The sequence below is a fragment of the Manihot esculenta genome, chromosome 3, assembly GCF_001659605.2.
Source record: "Manihot esculenta cultivar AM560-2 chromosome 3, M.esculenta_v8, whole genome shotgun sequence".
In the NCBI taxonomy this organism is placed as follows: Eukaryota; Viridiplantae; Streptophyta; class Magnoliopsida; order Malpighiales; family Euphorbiaceae; genus Manihot; species Manihot esculenta.
Window position 1 is genome coordinate 2716191 of NC_035163.2, and position 15862 is coordinate 2732052.

Sequence of the window (15862 nt, forward strand, 5' to 3'; positions counted from 1 at the left end):
TATAATAAAAAATTAAAATTATAATTTTAAATTATTGTTAAATTATTATCTTAAAAGTATATAATTACAGCCTAATTGAATTTCATAAAGACAGTCATGATAGAGAAAGAAAAAGGGAACTTGCCCACAAGCAGAATAGTGGAGAAGGAAGAGGCCTTCAGTTAAAGGGCATTTTCCTGCCTAAGTTTTGCCTCCCTAATTATTGGATTTTGCTGTTTAGCTTAGAATCTCTCTAGCAGGGAGATTAAGGACCACTCTTGCTAGGCAACCATCATACTCTTGAAATTACAAAACAAAAATCTAGGCAACCTCATTATTGTTGTAGATTTTTTACTATAATTATTAGGCCGGAATCAAATTTTAAAATTATAAAATATTATTTAAACTCCGTCAAAAATTTTAATTCATATTATTTGATTAAGACGAAATAAAAGAAAAGATAAATTAAAAAATTAAAAATATTATTGAAATTCCTTAAAAATTAAAAAAGTTAATTTTTAACAGTTAAGGGAGACTATTTATAATAAAAATAAAATCCTAACAAGTAAAATTATAAAAATATTTAAAATATTTAAAAATAATAATTAAAATATAAAATTGACTCATAAACGATGGAATTTCCGTATCGAACTGAGTGACAATATCTTAGCTCTCGTCACATTTTTTAAAATCGCGCGTCTCAAAATTTTCTTTTTAAAAGGTTATCGTGGATCTCTATCGAATGTCGGCAAACCTAATTGTTTCATGTCACATTAATATTTCAGATAGTATCATTTCATCAGACCATTTTCTTATAAATTCACTAATTTTACTCAATTTTCTTTATTCATTTCTCTATTTTTTTTTTTATGTTTTCTTTATTCTAAAACAATGATTCTCTCCATGATGATTTGATTGAAGTTTGTTCTTTGAATAAGATTTAAAATCTATTTTTCTTTCATATAACATTTAAAATAAAAAAATTACAATTAAAATCCTATTTTTCATATTATAAATCATCAGTATTTGATTATGAGATTACTCATCTAGCAATTGAGAATGACATGCTTGAAAACAAAATAAATGTAGAGAGTTACTATCATGGAAAAATAAAAATCCAAAAACAAACAATACTAAAAACAAATAGTATTTGGTCTCTGTGCAAAATGGATCAACCACCTCAAAAATCTCTGCCTATTTAATATATTAATGGGTTTAGCCTGTCATTTTCATTGGACCCAAAATTTCAAATAATACACCTATTGGAATGTGGACAAAGTTTTATTACAGTAATAATAATAATTCTAACATTAATTTTTTTAAAAAATACTAGTGATTTCATTCCTCTTTTATTTTAAGATTTATAATTTATATTAAAATAATATTTATAAAATAAATTAATATTGATATAAAAATTATATTATGAAATATTAATTTAATACAAATTGAATTACAAATTCTAAAATAAAAATGATTAAAATCACAATATATATTTTATATTTTTAATTAATAATTATATTTTATTTATTCAATTAATATTTTTTAATAGCATCAAAAAATTATCGCTATTTACTAACAGGAACATAATACATATACTATTTTGATAAACTATAAATTCTAAAATAAAAATAAATAAAATTAAAATATATATTTATTTGTTGCCAAAGTAAAAATTTTAAAATAATCAAACACTGCTCTCTTAGCTTTATAAACATTATTTAATAGATTGAATCTAATGAAAGAAGTTAGATATACTTTGATGTTATGAGATTCAGAAAGTAGGATTTACATTATTTGTATAAGTTTAGATGGAGAGAAAAATGTTTCTCCTCTTTCATCTTTTTTCTTTTATCTGAATGACGTTTAACGGTCTCTCTGCTACAGTGTCACATGTCTCTGTTGCTCAGATCCATACGTACGAACGCGTCAGAACCCCTCTCCATGCCAAGCAATCATTTAATTCTCCCGGCATGTACGCGGACAGAATTACAAAGTGAATGGACCTGCCTTGTTTACCTCCTGTCACGTCACCGAATTGAGTTTCTAAAGAATGGGTTTGCGCGCATGTCTGATTCGACCTATTTTATACCTCCGAATCAGAGCGATTCACATGAACTGGTTTGTTCATGAAAAAAGCTTAATGGACTTTGAATCTAAATTTTTCCATAAGATCTGGATAAAGACTTTATCCAGAAATTGAAAGTTTAACGGTTATCATACTTTAAATAAAATTTTAAATTTAATTCTTATGATTAAAAAAATTTTGATATGGCAGTTGGACTCTAAATTAATCGAAGTTAATATAGCACCCAAATATTAAAAAATAAAATAATATATAAATATTAATATTTTATTTTATTTTTTTGAAAAACTAAAATTATGTAAAGCATTTTAGTTATTTTATGACCGCAGTTAAATATTTTTTTTTAATCAGAAAAGACAATTTTTATAAATTGAGGAATCAAAATAATTTATTTTGGAATAAATGCATGATGATTTGGAACATGCATGGTATACATTTATTGAGTTATGGTGACATTTGAACTACTTAGAGCCATGTAACTATAAAAAAAAGGTACCAATTTATTATTCCTCAACTACTTTTTTATTTTGTTTTTTTTTGGACAATGGAGTTGTGGTTTATATTTCATGGAAAATTCTAGCAAATTTATCAAATAAACACATGTAATTTTCATTGGTTTGACCTGCCAAATTCTATTGGAAAATAATAATAATAATAATAAACCCACATTAATATTATACTAATAATTATTTCATAGAATTTGGGTCAAGGGTATTATTGTAGTTGAGTTTCCATGAAGTCCACCCACCCAAAATATCTTTATTTGACATTCTGTATCAAGTCAGATAGACTTGCCGTAATATACTCTTAATTATATTCTAAAATTAATTCTTTAAAGTCTTCTCATCAAACTTAAATAAAATAAAACAAAATTTTATTATTTATAAAAAATAACTCATATTTAAAAAATATTTTCAATAAGTAATTTATTTTTTATTATTTACTTTTAAAAATAAAATATATTAATAAATTTTTAAAATATAAAAAATAATTTTCCTTTTGAAAAGATAAAATTATTGAAGTGATTTTATTTTTTTGAAAAAATATTTTTTATTAACTAATTCTTTTTAAATATTCATAAAAATATAAAATATTTTTTAAAAAATATTTTTATGGAATAAAACGGAGCCTAAAAATGACTTTATCGGTACTTTGCTTTGCTACTCAAAACTCATTATTTTTTTCGAAATTGTGATAAAATGTTAAGGAAACTAAGGGAAAGGAAAAGGCAAAAACCAATTTAGACGTCGGATAATCGTCCAAACGACATTTTTGGAATTAATAAACCTCCATTAATGAGCCTGAGCTGACTTCTTCCAAGGTTTATCGTTAATAAACAACAGATGACAAGGTCAACCTATTTCATACACATATTTTTTTTAATTCCAAACATCACTTTCACCATCAAAGATAAAGTTATGCATTTGCAAGACTTAAATTTCCCCTCATTTGCAATAATAAGACCATTTCTGTTCAATATGCGTGTTTAAAGGGTATGGTTTTGGCTAGTGTTATGGGGTTTGCTTCTACCGCTATAGTATCTGTTTTTACTGTGGCTGATTCTTCTAGAGCAGTGCTTTAGTTTTGCTTTTAACTGGGTCTAGAAAATAGGTCATGAGAAATTCAGATTTATATATCAACACTAAAAACTTTTTATACGCATGAATAAAACTGAATGACGAGCAAAATTCTCGACAGATTTTATTACAGAATTTTCATTTGTCACTATTTTATTACTCTCTTTTGGTATTTAATTTATTCACTTTGTCTTTTACTACCATATGTAATAATTTCGCTATGTAATTAATAGGATGGTATTATTAGAAATTTAGATTTATATCAAATAAACATTAACAACTCTACAATTAAAAAAAAAAACAAATGTTTCAGCGTACTGCCACGCCCTTATTCAACGGGGCCCTCGTCGCCCACAAACAGACTGCACAACAGGGGAGACAGACACCTAAGTCTTATAGGGACATCTTTACACTAATGGTATCCAAATGTTTTGGTGTGAGAGTTAATAAAGCTTCAAAACAAAACAAATATGTATATAGATACCTATAATTTATTTAAATATAGTGATATAGGGAATATTTTATTCTTCATTTGAACTATTAAAAAATATAATTAAAATAATCTTATAATAAAAATAATCTTAGGATAGTAATATAACATCTATATTCAAAATACTCAAATTATTGTTTAGTTTCTCTACTATCAATTAGTAATCTAATAATAATAATCTTGCATAATATATAAATTTTAAAATTAAAATTAATCTTTTACACTTAAAATTATTTTATTTCAATTTAAATTAGTCTAAAAATACTATATAAAAGATGTACGTTTTACTCATTTCAATTCCACTTTTAAATAATTCACGTGTACAGGGAATGTTTTCAAAGTTCATTGTTCCACAAGGCTTTTATAGTTATGTTCAGAGGTACAGATACATATTCCTCTCACAAAATGAAATATCATTAAAAAAATAATAGTAAAATAAAGAAAATGGATAGTAAATTAAAAAAAAAAACAAATGAAATATAAAAAAAAATGCAATTAAAAAGAAAAGTTATACTACAACCCTAATTAACTATAGTTAGACACCACCTTCAAGACTAATGAGATATATTAATAGTACTGTTTGCGACGGTAGGCAGAACTTGTCCATACACAAGAAACTAGAGGCAAACCGGATAATAAACCAGAGAGTACCAAATCAACGCAATATATTGCTATATACCATAAACAAATGTCAAGTGAAATAAAATCCTGTTTATATGGTGTGGTTATCACTATATGGAAGAGAAGTTGAGAACTCGCAAGTCCCAAAGTTCAATAAATGCCTTGGACTTTTACTTGCCAATAAGGGAAAAATCAAAATGGAAAAACTAAGAAAATCAACTAATTATTAAAAAAAAAAAGAACAGAACAGAACTAAATCATATTACAAAAATGGATATTTTACACAAAAAAGGACATCCTGGAGAGAAGGGAGATGACCTGAAAGAAATTAGGAGTATGTTGGCATATGAAGCGTATCTACAGAGCTCTTGATTTCTTGATCTCAATTGGGCATGATCATCTGCTCACACTGGTTAGAATTCATGTTAACTTTTGGCAACAAGAAGAGCCTTGCAATGGGAAAATAATTGTTCACTCAGTCAACTTCCTTTGCACTCTTAAGCACCTGTCCTCCAGAGTATATAAGAAGCCCATCAGGTAAATGCTGAAATTTTCATGATTCATGTTCTAGTTAATATCATGAATCATGAGAGCCTTGGACCATTAAAGCAATACGCTTAGCACTGTCTGCCCGAAAGCTATCTCCTTTATACCCAATCTGGAAGGAGAAATCATATTCAAAAAGGAGAGAAAAAAAAAAAAAAAAACTCAAAAAACTTGCTCTCATTGGATATGCAAAATTTTTAACCATGCACTGCCTGCCTAGTGTGAACTATAGAAATTTATGCTTTTGCATGAATACTCGAATGTACAAATGTGTCCGTGCATGCATGAAAATATATAATTACCTCTAATGGACTATCAGGGGGGAACCACCGCAATAGTACCCCAAGATGTATGACACCAGGAATCAACTTGAAAAGCAACGGCGTAGTCACCTATAACAAGGTGAGAAGAGTTTAAATTCTTAAAATGCACGATTTGGTAAATACATGGCTGCTACCCAAACTTGATAGTGTACAACTATTCATGTTCACCAATTATGTGACATCTACAGGCTCATTAATTTAATGCGTCTTGTAACACTAAGCAATCAGATTATACACTGCACTCACAAAGGACATGGAAGTTGCTGAAGAAGTAATTTTAAACATTATTGCACTGTAAGGGCAAAGCACTAATAAGAGTTTAACGTCGCTACAGTTTCCACAATTTCCCTCTTCACATCACTGCCTCACTGAGAACATAGAGCAAGGTGCATACTTACCAAACTCAAAGCTGTTGTTCCAAGAAGCAGTAAATACAATTTACCCTGCAAAAGCCACAACAGACTTCAGTGCTCTGTTAAAAAAGACACCAAATAAAGTGACTATGCCTAAACAGTCAAGTTGTAGTCATTTGGGTTTCCAGCAAGTCTAGCTGGTTTTATACTGATGAGAGAGAGAAAGTAAAACTTAAGTATATCTGGGCATAGAATACAATCAAGTAATCAACATAAAAACATAATCTGGTATATATCAAATGCCAGTCATCGGGGTTGAATTTCTAACTGTATTGTCCGTGTCACTTTGCATAAGAGATCACAAACTTTTCTAGGCCCAACATAGATGCATAAAATGAAAGAGCAACGCAGACTACATACGCACAAAATATCATAAGAAAACTAGCTGTTAGTTTAGGATGGATGTGCTCACACTGTGTAAGAAAAAGAAAATGCCACAATGGAAGTACTTACCTCAACTAGATGAAGATTAGAAGCACGACTTAAGAGCACAAAAGCAAATTCACCAATTTGCGCCAGAGACATTCCAACCTACACATGTGAAGAAACCTAAGGCCTCTCTGACAGTGGAGCATATTAAAGGGTCAAATAAATATATAAACAAACTAGTAGTTCCTCAAATCTTACAAGAAGTGAAGTTTTGTTGTTGTATCGAAATGCCTTGACAACAGTTGCAACCACAGCAGTTTTTATGATAATCACTAATAATACAGCTGCCAGTAAAATATCAACGTGATTCCATAGGAAATGAACGTGTATTAGCATCCCAATGCTGGCAAGAAAGAGAGCCGCAAAGAAGTTGCGAATAGGTTCAACCTAAAAGAAAATTAACTCCAAATGAGAAAAAACAAATGAGATTTCTGTTGTGAGGGCCGAAAAGTCCAGCAAGAACAAGGAAACTAAAATTGAGGCAACAAGACAAAGTAGATTTATGCTGCTTTTGCCATACATTCATCAGGGTAAGAGAACATCTTATACTTCAAGTTACACTATCTTTTCTTTTTTTCCTTCTAAACTAAGTTTCAAGAAAAATAAAATAAGAAAAGAGAGAAAGTGATAATTCTTGTGAACCTTCTGAAACCAAATAAATGGAAGACTTACTTGTTCAAGTGTATGTTGAGCAAGATCAGTTGTTGATATCATAACTCCAGCAGCAAAAGACCCAAGTTCAAGGCTCAGACCTAACTTATCACTACACTGAAATGCAAAATCAATCTATCAAATGCATTCTGCATGCATATGCAGTATGTCTGGTTGAAGCATTGGCAGTTAGCAGACAAGACATACAAATAGGAGCGCTAAAGTTTTTCCTTTTTTTTTTCTTTTTCCACACTTCTTGGAAACTAAATATACAAATAGCTACATAGAAAAAAATGAATAATCAGTCTGTCACTTTTGCACATAAAATGCAATAAGGAAATGCGGCTCACCCAAGCAACAAGTAAGCAGAATGCCACTGATGCCAATTGATAGAGTTCATTAGTCTGCACATGTAGAACTTCATTCAGGTGGTCTCCACCATAATGTACAATATTAAACCCAAAGGTCTAGGTTTTTACCTCTGATGATAGGCTTATCATAAGCTTCAGAAACCATGGCACACAAGTACGAGACAGTATTGTCAAGATAGCCAAAAATATTACAAGCAGCATCAACCTGAAAATACAAACATGCTGCACATGAACAGGAGCAAATGAATTCGACAATTAATACATCAAGCAATTTTTAATTTATATTAATACATCAATTAATGTTTATTTAGAATTCTGCATTTCCATAACCTTGAAGATCCTGCAAATATTGTTAATAGCATCAGCATGCCTAAATGTTCTTTTTTCAATATATTTCATCTGCAAATCTTGAATCTTCATGGATTATATTCTCTTATCAACAAATTTCATCAACAACACAAGAAAAAAGAGAGAGAGAAAACAGAAACCAAGGATAGGAAGCTTTGATGTTTATGTCATGAAAATTGAATGCATAAACAGATTTAATTCGTTTAGATTCTTACGATTTAGTCATAGACATGACTCCTTGAAGAATACCAGAAGAGCCACCAAGAACAGGAAGTAAAGCAAACAGCAGACCAACTGCACAATCCTGGGAGGCAGAAAGCTCAAAACTTAATAGCATGTCTATATAAATTATTTCATCATCAAAATAAATATTATGAGTGAAATGTTCATTTTCTCAATTATTCAAATATGATATAGCAGTAATAAAGCATCTTTTAACACAGATTGGGAGCAAATAAATACCTGCAAGATAAGGGTGCCAATAGTGACTTGACCATGAAGGGAATTAATACTATTTTTCTCCATCAAAAATTTCAAAACCTGTAACAAATGGAAAAAAGAATTAGCGACAAAATAACCAAAATATAAGAACTAGCAAAGCAGCATTAATCTCTAAGCTAGAATAAAAATATATATGCTACCTAGAATAGGCTCAAGAGACAATTAAGTGAACACAAGGGCATCTATTTTTTGAATTTCCAATATCCAGAAAGTTTCCTCTGGAGCATGTTTAAAGAAGAATGAAAATCAGAGATAACAACCATGTTTACTATAGAACATTGATCCTAGAGACCTAAAGTCTCCATCAAACACATGCTACAAGCACTCCCTTGTCCCTTCGAATAAAATACTGCTAAAATTGCAAACTTATGCATTCTGCAAACAGAACATAAGGATTACAATAGATGTGATAACTGAAGCTATAAAAAGAATGAGAAGTATAAAAACAAAAAGGGAAATCTGGCAAGAAAGCAGAAGAGAAGAAGCTTCAAAGCAATGGTATAAACAGTTAAACACTAGAAATTAGTCAAAGTACCGAATTTGATCTGTAAAAAGTAATTAAAAATTACAAATTTTGACCTGTCAAGCTTACAACAAAATATAAAAACACAATTAAGAACACCTATCGTTAGAGTTTTACCACTGCAGTCGATGACATAGAGAGGAAAGCACCGACAAACACTCCATCTGATGATTTACCACCGCATAACTGCAAAAAGCATGCAGCTAGGCACATCAAGAACTTGTAGCCAGTATAATTTGCAAGGGAACAGAATATCATAAATTTAAACAACTAAGCAGTGCACTTTTCCTCAACTAAAATTCAGTAACACAGGTCTAAAAACATCAATTCAAACTCTAGGTTGTGATGTAGAACCAATAGAACAAATGAGAAAACAAATTCTCAATTTTATTAATTCTCAAAATTATAGAAAAAAGTCTCTCTAAATTACCTAGAAGACAACTATCTATAGAGTATCTGTGATCTTACTAGCATTAGGATTTGAAATTGAATCCTATAATCAAGTTCTAATTAGGAATCAGGAACCAACTCAACTTCCTAAACAAACTGCTGCTTCCTGTATAAAATAGAATTCCTAAATAATAAAAACTTAACTTCTCTAATTTACAATGAAAAACTAAACAAATATAATTACTTGATTGCATCATTCTCTCAGGGTTAAGAAAAATCTCGATCTTGAGTTCTCTAGTGCAAAAGAATAAACAAATTGATTTTAAAGACAAACAGCATTATCTTTTTGGATAAAAGCAATAAGATTGAAACAAGAAAAATTCATGCTTTCCATAACATCTCTAGAAAGCTTTGAATATAAAAAATCAGTCAAAATTAAAGTCGAAAGGCCTTTCAATCCATTGGGAATAAAAATAAAAAATAAAAAAAATAAAAAGGCCAAATATTCAATTTTACATTGTCTTCTCAGTGGTATATTCTTATTCTTTCCCCCTAGGATTGAATCCTCAAAATTCTTCTTGCTCATTCTCATCAACTTCTTTCTCTAGAATAGGTTCCTCAAGATTTTCAAACTCATCATTTTGGACTCCAACACATAAAGGATCAACACTCAAAACCCCCCAATTCTCCATGCTGTCCTTCTTGTCCTTCATTATGAAATTCTTACATATCTTCACTGAACTCATGATCTTGCTTTTATCTCTGGTTTCAAGTTTCATCCTATCCAAAGTTTCTTTCACGGGCTTCTCATCTTTCCTTGATATAATTTTCTTCAAATTAAACATTTGAGCAAGCATTATAAGTGAAATAGCTATAACTTATTGGTCATTAAATAAAAGAAGTTTTCCGTATATGCTTGTGAAACATATAGACCTTCTTCCATGCTTCACCTTCCCAGATCATAGTTGGATCATGATTTCCTTTTCCATGCTTCAAGTTGTCTGTCTCTCCCTAACTCATAAAAGTAATTTGGTATCCATAATATAAGTTAGGACCACCATATGAATCCTCAAATAATATATATCATCTAATTGAACCTTATAGTCATTGATTCCAATTTGTAATATTTGAATATCAGCCTACATATATTGCTTTAGTTATCAATTTAAGCTTGTAATCTTTGAATTTCAGCTAAAATAGAATCTTACTAACAATATAATTTAAAGCTCTTGTGACACTAGATTCAGGCCAGAGAGCAATTCAAGTATAATCTTGATTCTGAGCAGAATTTGGTGGCGGGATTTGGTCTGCCTAGAGATCATCCATGGACTGGAGGTGGTTCAGTGATGGGCAGATGTGATGCGAGTTTGTTATGGATAGTGATGGGGCTATGATTGCTTATAGACAACATGTCAAACGAGGCTCTGATTAAAATTGATGTATAAACAATAGAAGAAAGAGGAAGAGAAAGAAATTCTCAAATTAATTGACAATCATGGTCTCTCTAAAATACCTATAAGATAGGTATTTATAAAGTCTTTATACTATTAGTATTAAGATTTGGAATCTTCAACAAGAAAATACTAATTAGAAACCCAAATCAACTCAACTTCCCAAATAAAATATTATTTCCTAAATAATGTAAACCTCCTAATTAATAGATCTAAACTTCTTAAATTTACAATGAAAAGTAAATAAATAATTCCTTTTCCTTGGATATATCAGGTTGTATATGTAAAATTGCTTAGGCTAAGTCAGGGATTACCACTGAAAATAGTGACATCAATCATGCTACTTTAGCCACAAAGACACTCAACCACTACCCTCAAAAAACAAATTGAAGTTTGAACTGGATTCTGCATACCACATATTCACACATATATACCAATCCAACAATTGCATTTATACAAGTTTAAGCTTATGTTCATGTTAAGCTCATTCATTTTCGCTAAAAAGTGCACATAATCCTTTTCCTTACCTATTTTTCTTCCATCATCCATTCTTTTCCCTTTCCCTCTTCTTTTTCTTTCTTTTTTTTTTTTTTTTTTGAAAAAATTAAAAGTTTGCTTCTCTAATTATAGTTATCAAGTTATAAAATTGTGTATTAATATATTATAATATTTTAATGTAACATGACCTTTTTTATTATTTAATTATTTGATAAAATTTAAATGAGAGTTCTAGCACACACATACTGATGATAATCATTATGTATAATTCAAGAGTTCCTAATCTATAATATAAAACTATTGAGAGCTATGGTATGTATATATTAGTTAGAAATGGGATAACATATTAGTTCTCCCCTTCTATCAAATGAGAGTCGGTATCAGATTGCACTAAGCCACATAAACCCACACATAGAGACCCCCATCCATCAAAATCACACAAAATGCCATTAATGCTGAGCAAGAATGGAGATGGAATTCACCATGGTAAGCTCTACAGATAAAAACATAAGCTTTGAAATACTTCACACATGAACGCACAAACTTGAAGCTAAATTTGATATTCTTAAGCATTATCCCATAGCATGTTCATAAAAGCATTTTTAAACTTGCAAAAGCTTTGTTTGAATTTTGAAAATTGATGTAAACATCTTTCAACAATTCTCAAATATAAGAAAAAACTAACCAAAAATTATGCATTAGTGTTTAAAATTCTTCTGCTAAACAAGAAAAAAAAAACCACCATTCTTACAGAAAATAGTAGAAAACTGACCTCGTAAAAGAAGGTTCAAAAAACCCTAGGTTATACAATGTGGATTTAATTAGAGACTTCAAGTATATAATTGAATATAAAATTCAAAGGATTATAGCAACATACTGAGACTGTTATTCCACACAAGCACATAAACAGGAAAATCTGGAGAAGACCACCCAGAATAGCAACAGCTCGAACAACACGAAGCTGCAGTTTGAAAAGCAAGTACTTTCCACAGCTTAAGTTTGTTGATTTAAAATAATAATAATAATAATAGGAGATGGAAACAGGATGGAAAACGCAGACCTTTGTTGTGGAGAATTCCAGGCCCAATGCAAATAGAAGAAATATCACACCAAACTGAGCCACTGTTTCAACCTAAATTTCACATCCGAGTCAGAAAATGAGCACTTATACTTAACATCAAATATTAATATGAACTATCCCATGCAAACAATAACCAAAGGCTAAAACAGGTAACCAATCACTAAGATGACCACATGTACATCTATTGGCTTCAAAGTCATATAAAAACTTGTTGCAATCCATAATATTTGAACCCATGAAACGACAATGAGAAAGCTCAGAGAATCACAGTTTGACCTAAGTTGACCTAAGACAAAACATGTAAAAACAACCAAAAAGAAAAAGTAAACACAATAGAAACACATCAAATTTCTGATAGAAATTTATTCCCAAGTCACTTAAATTCATTAAAGAAAAGAAAGGCAAAGGATAAGTTCTAAATAAGCATAGATGTAAAAGTTTCATACTTGCACCATTTCACTGACAAAGCTCAAGCCCCCAGGCCCAATAATAGATCCTGCTAGCAGATATCCAGTAATAACCTGCAAAATTCAAAATGGATTAAAGAAGTTCAACCATAAAGCATCAATTCATCATTAACAATGCAAAGGAGCAATAAGTCGAACCGGTTGTCCAGCACAAGCAAAAGCAATACCACCACAAGTTGCTGATACAATGACAACTACCAGATCTGATATCAATCTGTGACCATAGAAACCCACGTAGGTAAGATCAGTCAAAAGATTGATGTTAGTTGGCATGTGAGGGGCTCATGAGAACAAGAATAATTGAGCAAACCTTAAATCTAATTGCAACACAGGGTACTTGGATTTTGGATTTGATATGATAAAGACATTGTCCTGAAGACGAAATTTTCAGTAAAGGTCATAAGTTTCATCAGCTTAAAATATGTATTCAAAACATTGGTAATGCACTACTAGTTAACACCAGCAAAAGAGTTGCATAAAGTGAGTTTTACATGGTGTCTATTCGACATAAGTGAGTTTCACATGGTGTCTATTAGACATAAGTGAGTTTCACATGGTGTCTATTAGGCATACCTTTCTATCAATCAACGTTGGCATATCCTCTGCTCGATTCTCATTGTCCAAATTGAAAACATCATGAAACTGAAAAGACCTAGCATATGATTCACTGGGTCAGCAGTCCTAAAATTTAAGTTGGTGAAATTGGATTCAATATTCATGAAACTACCAACTAAATGTTAAAAGAACGTACTTCTCCTCCTTGGTGTCATTTTTCTTTGACTTAACTCTAGCAACAGTTTCCAAAATTGCCTGGTAAAATCAAACAAGTTACATTCAGCATCACATAGGACCATATGCTTGTTAAAGTGATACAAAAGGTAAGGAATCAGAATGGTCATTGAATTTGACAGACATATCCCTTAAAATATTTACACCAGCATCCACATGGATTTTCTTTTCCCATTGAACGACACAACCTTTATTACACCTGTAAGTCAATAAGCAGTTATAGCCTTATCATAAGTTAATGTAGCATATTAACTTGGTGACCTAAAAAACTTGATCTAATGGGTGGTGTAAGGTCCAACATGCTCTTCATTTATATCCGCGCACAAGTGCATAACTTCAGACCAGTTGTTAATTTATAACTGCCACTGGACTTTTAACCATGGCCTGTCTGTCTCAACAGCATTCTCAGTCCCATTATCCTCAAAACCAAATATGACCAGGCAAATGCCAGTTTGCTTCGTTGCACAAAGTCAAACATATTAGAAAATGGTGATTGGAGCTATTGTTCTGCAAGTTACACTGTAAAGCTCTAGTGATAAACAAAAACTCAACTCTAGAAATTCTCTACATAAAATCTGCACTCTTACATTTTACCCTTTCAATAAGCACTCATCGTATTTGATGTTGAAAGGAATCCAATTTATTTTCCTTAATTGAAATGGATTATTTCAGTAAACGACCTAGAAAATAAAGTTTTCTGTTCTCAGAGATAAGTGATAGTCCCCCGACCACTCTCAATTTATTTAGCAACAAGTCTAACGGCAACAAAGTACATGTGTAAAGTCTGAAATGAATATAAGTATTATTAACCTATAACTGGTTTACAGACACTCATACGTTATTATTAATTACATATCTAACATAACAGACATCCTCAAAGGTTTTATACCTGTATGAAATGTTACCCAGAACCTTATCTTATAACCTCATTCAACATAATTCTCATAGTTAAAAAAAAACTAATAAAAAGAATATTTCAGGAAACTGTAGTACAAAAACAATCAGTCCAGCAGACTATAATCCATCTGAATTTAAAGATGTGAATAATGTAGAACGCGAAACACCAATTGCTTTAAAAGCCAACAAAAGACGGTAAGAGACATCAGAATTTATAATAATAATAATAATGTTAACAGTAACGAACCTGCTGTCCGGCAACACTGTTATTGAAGCTACCAGGATCAGTGGCTGCAAGAGAAAATATAAGAAATAATCTTACTCTGTAATTTGCGATTAAACCTTCCACAGTATACTGCTTTAACGCGTAAAGATGATAAGCAACTCTAGCTTGTGTTTCATTAATTAGAGTTCTAAAAGCCAAAATAGCTTCATGTTAACAAATTTCAAATTAATATTTCCAAACATAACGTGGAAAAGCTTAGTGACGAAAATTCTCTTGGAGAAAAAGGTAAAATTAAGAGGAAATCACTTGAGCCTCATTAAATTTCTCGAAATTGAGCAACTCTGAGCTGATCCACAAGCTGAAAATCCTACTTTCAACAACTAGAGGAAACAAAGCCCCCCAAAAAAAAAACGAAATGCAGGCGTACATGGAAACAGAAAGAAAGAGAGCTGAGATCTAGAACGAACATTCATTCTGGTCGGTCTCGTTGAACTCCTTCTCCAAAGCCCGATCAATCATGTCAGCGAAGCTGTCCTCTCTGGATCTCGAACGAGTCCCGTTCGACTCGGTTGTCGCATTCATCTCCACCGCCGAGTCAGACTCGGTGGCCGACAGCGAAAGCAAGAAGGCTGAAACGAATAACAGAGCTAAAACTAACCTCATTGCAGAAAGGAAGCTCGGAAAGGAAAAGGGAAACAATGGTGCGTGTAGTGACACTGGCAAGCTAGCGAACCCGCGTTATGGTTCCTGGATTTTTCTGTGTATCTGCGGCCCAGAGTGTATGATAAGGTCTCCAGTAGAGATTTGAAGGGTGAAGGAGGATCTAGACATTTGACGGTATTTGATTATGTTAATATTGCCATATGAGATATATTTGGTGGACCAACTTGACGTCGCTTGTGATCTGGTTACTGATTCTTGATTTTCGAAAAGATCATTTAAATTTGAGGCTATTTGAGATTTTCAAAAAAATAAACAAATAAATAAACAGTTAAACGGTTAAGGTCCTAACCAGAAATATTAGCTAAAGTTAAAATAAATAGTTTTTTATAATCAATTATTTTAATCTCTAAATATTAATATTTAAATTTGTTAAAAATATTAAATACTATTTTAAAAGCTCTTGTCAAATAAGCTTTTAATGATAGCATAAATTTATATTTATATTTAATTTTTTTATAAAAAAATTAAAACTTTAAAATAATCAT

General features: G+C 31.0%; 1 protein-coding gene across 7 annotated transcripts; it reads right to left on the reverse strand.

The window, feature by feature from the left end:
* Positions 1–4779: 4779 nt before the first annotated feature.
* LOC110612261 (K(+) efflux antiporter 4) lies at positions 4780–15501 on the reverse strand. 7 transcript variants are annotated; one of them, XR_006350229.1, is made up of 20 exons: positions 15122–15500; positions 14676–14719; positions 13494–13552; positions 13316–13394; positions 13053–13114; positions 12881–12956; positions 12722–12796; positions 12255–12326; positions 12072–12155; positions 8973–9041; positions 8294–8371; positions 8047–8135; positions 7592–7688; positions 7463–7516; positions 7134–7229; positions 6660–6848; positions 6486–6563; positions 5866–6062; positions 5599–5688; positions 4780–5255 (listed from the first exon to the last, which is right to left on the reverse strand). XR_006350229.1 is itself a non-coding variant. In XM_021752996.2 (20 exons), the coding sequence occupies exons 1-20, from the start codon at positions 15315–15317 to the stop codon at positions 5226–5228; spliced, it is 1662 nt and encodes a 553-aa protein (XP_021608688.1). In that variant the 5' UTR covers positions 15318–15500; the 3' UTR covers positions 4780–5225. The 7 variants fall into 7 exon arrangements, 5 of the variants coding, with proteins under 5 accessions (XP_021608688.1, XP_021608687.1, XP_021608686.1 ...); XM_021752996.2 differs by having other exon boundaries at positions 6018–6062; XM_021752995.2 differs by having other exon boundaries at positions 4780–5408; positions 6018–6062; positions 15122–15499.
* Positions 15502–15862: the final 361 nt, after the last annotated feature.

Coding starts and splice junctions, on each gene's coding strand:
- LOC110612261 (XM_021752994.2), bottom strand. CDS start 15,317: ATGAGGTTAGTTTTAGCTCTGTTATTCGTTTCAGCCTTCTTGCTTTCG. Junction 7,689..8,046: donor GTCATGTCTATGACTAAATC/GTAAGAATCTAA, acceptor TTGTATTTTCAG/GTTGATGCTGCTTGTAATAT. Junction 6,063..6,485: donor CTAATCTTCATCTAGTTGAG/GTAAGTACTTCC, acceptor TGGCTTTTGCAG/GGTAAATTGTATTTACTGCT.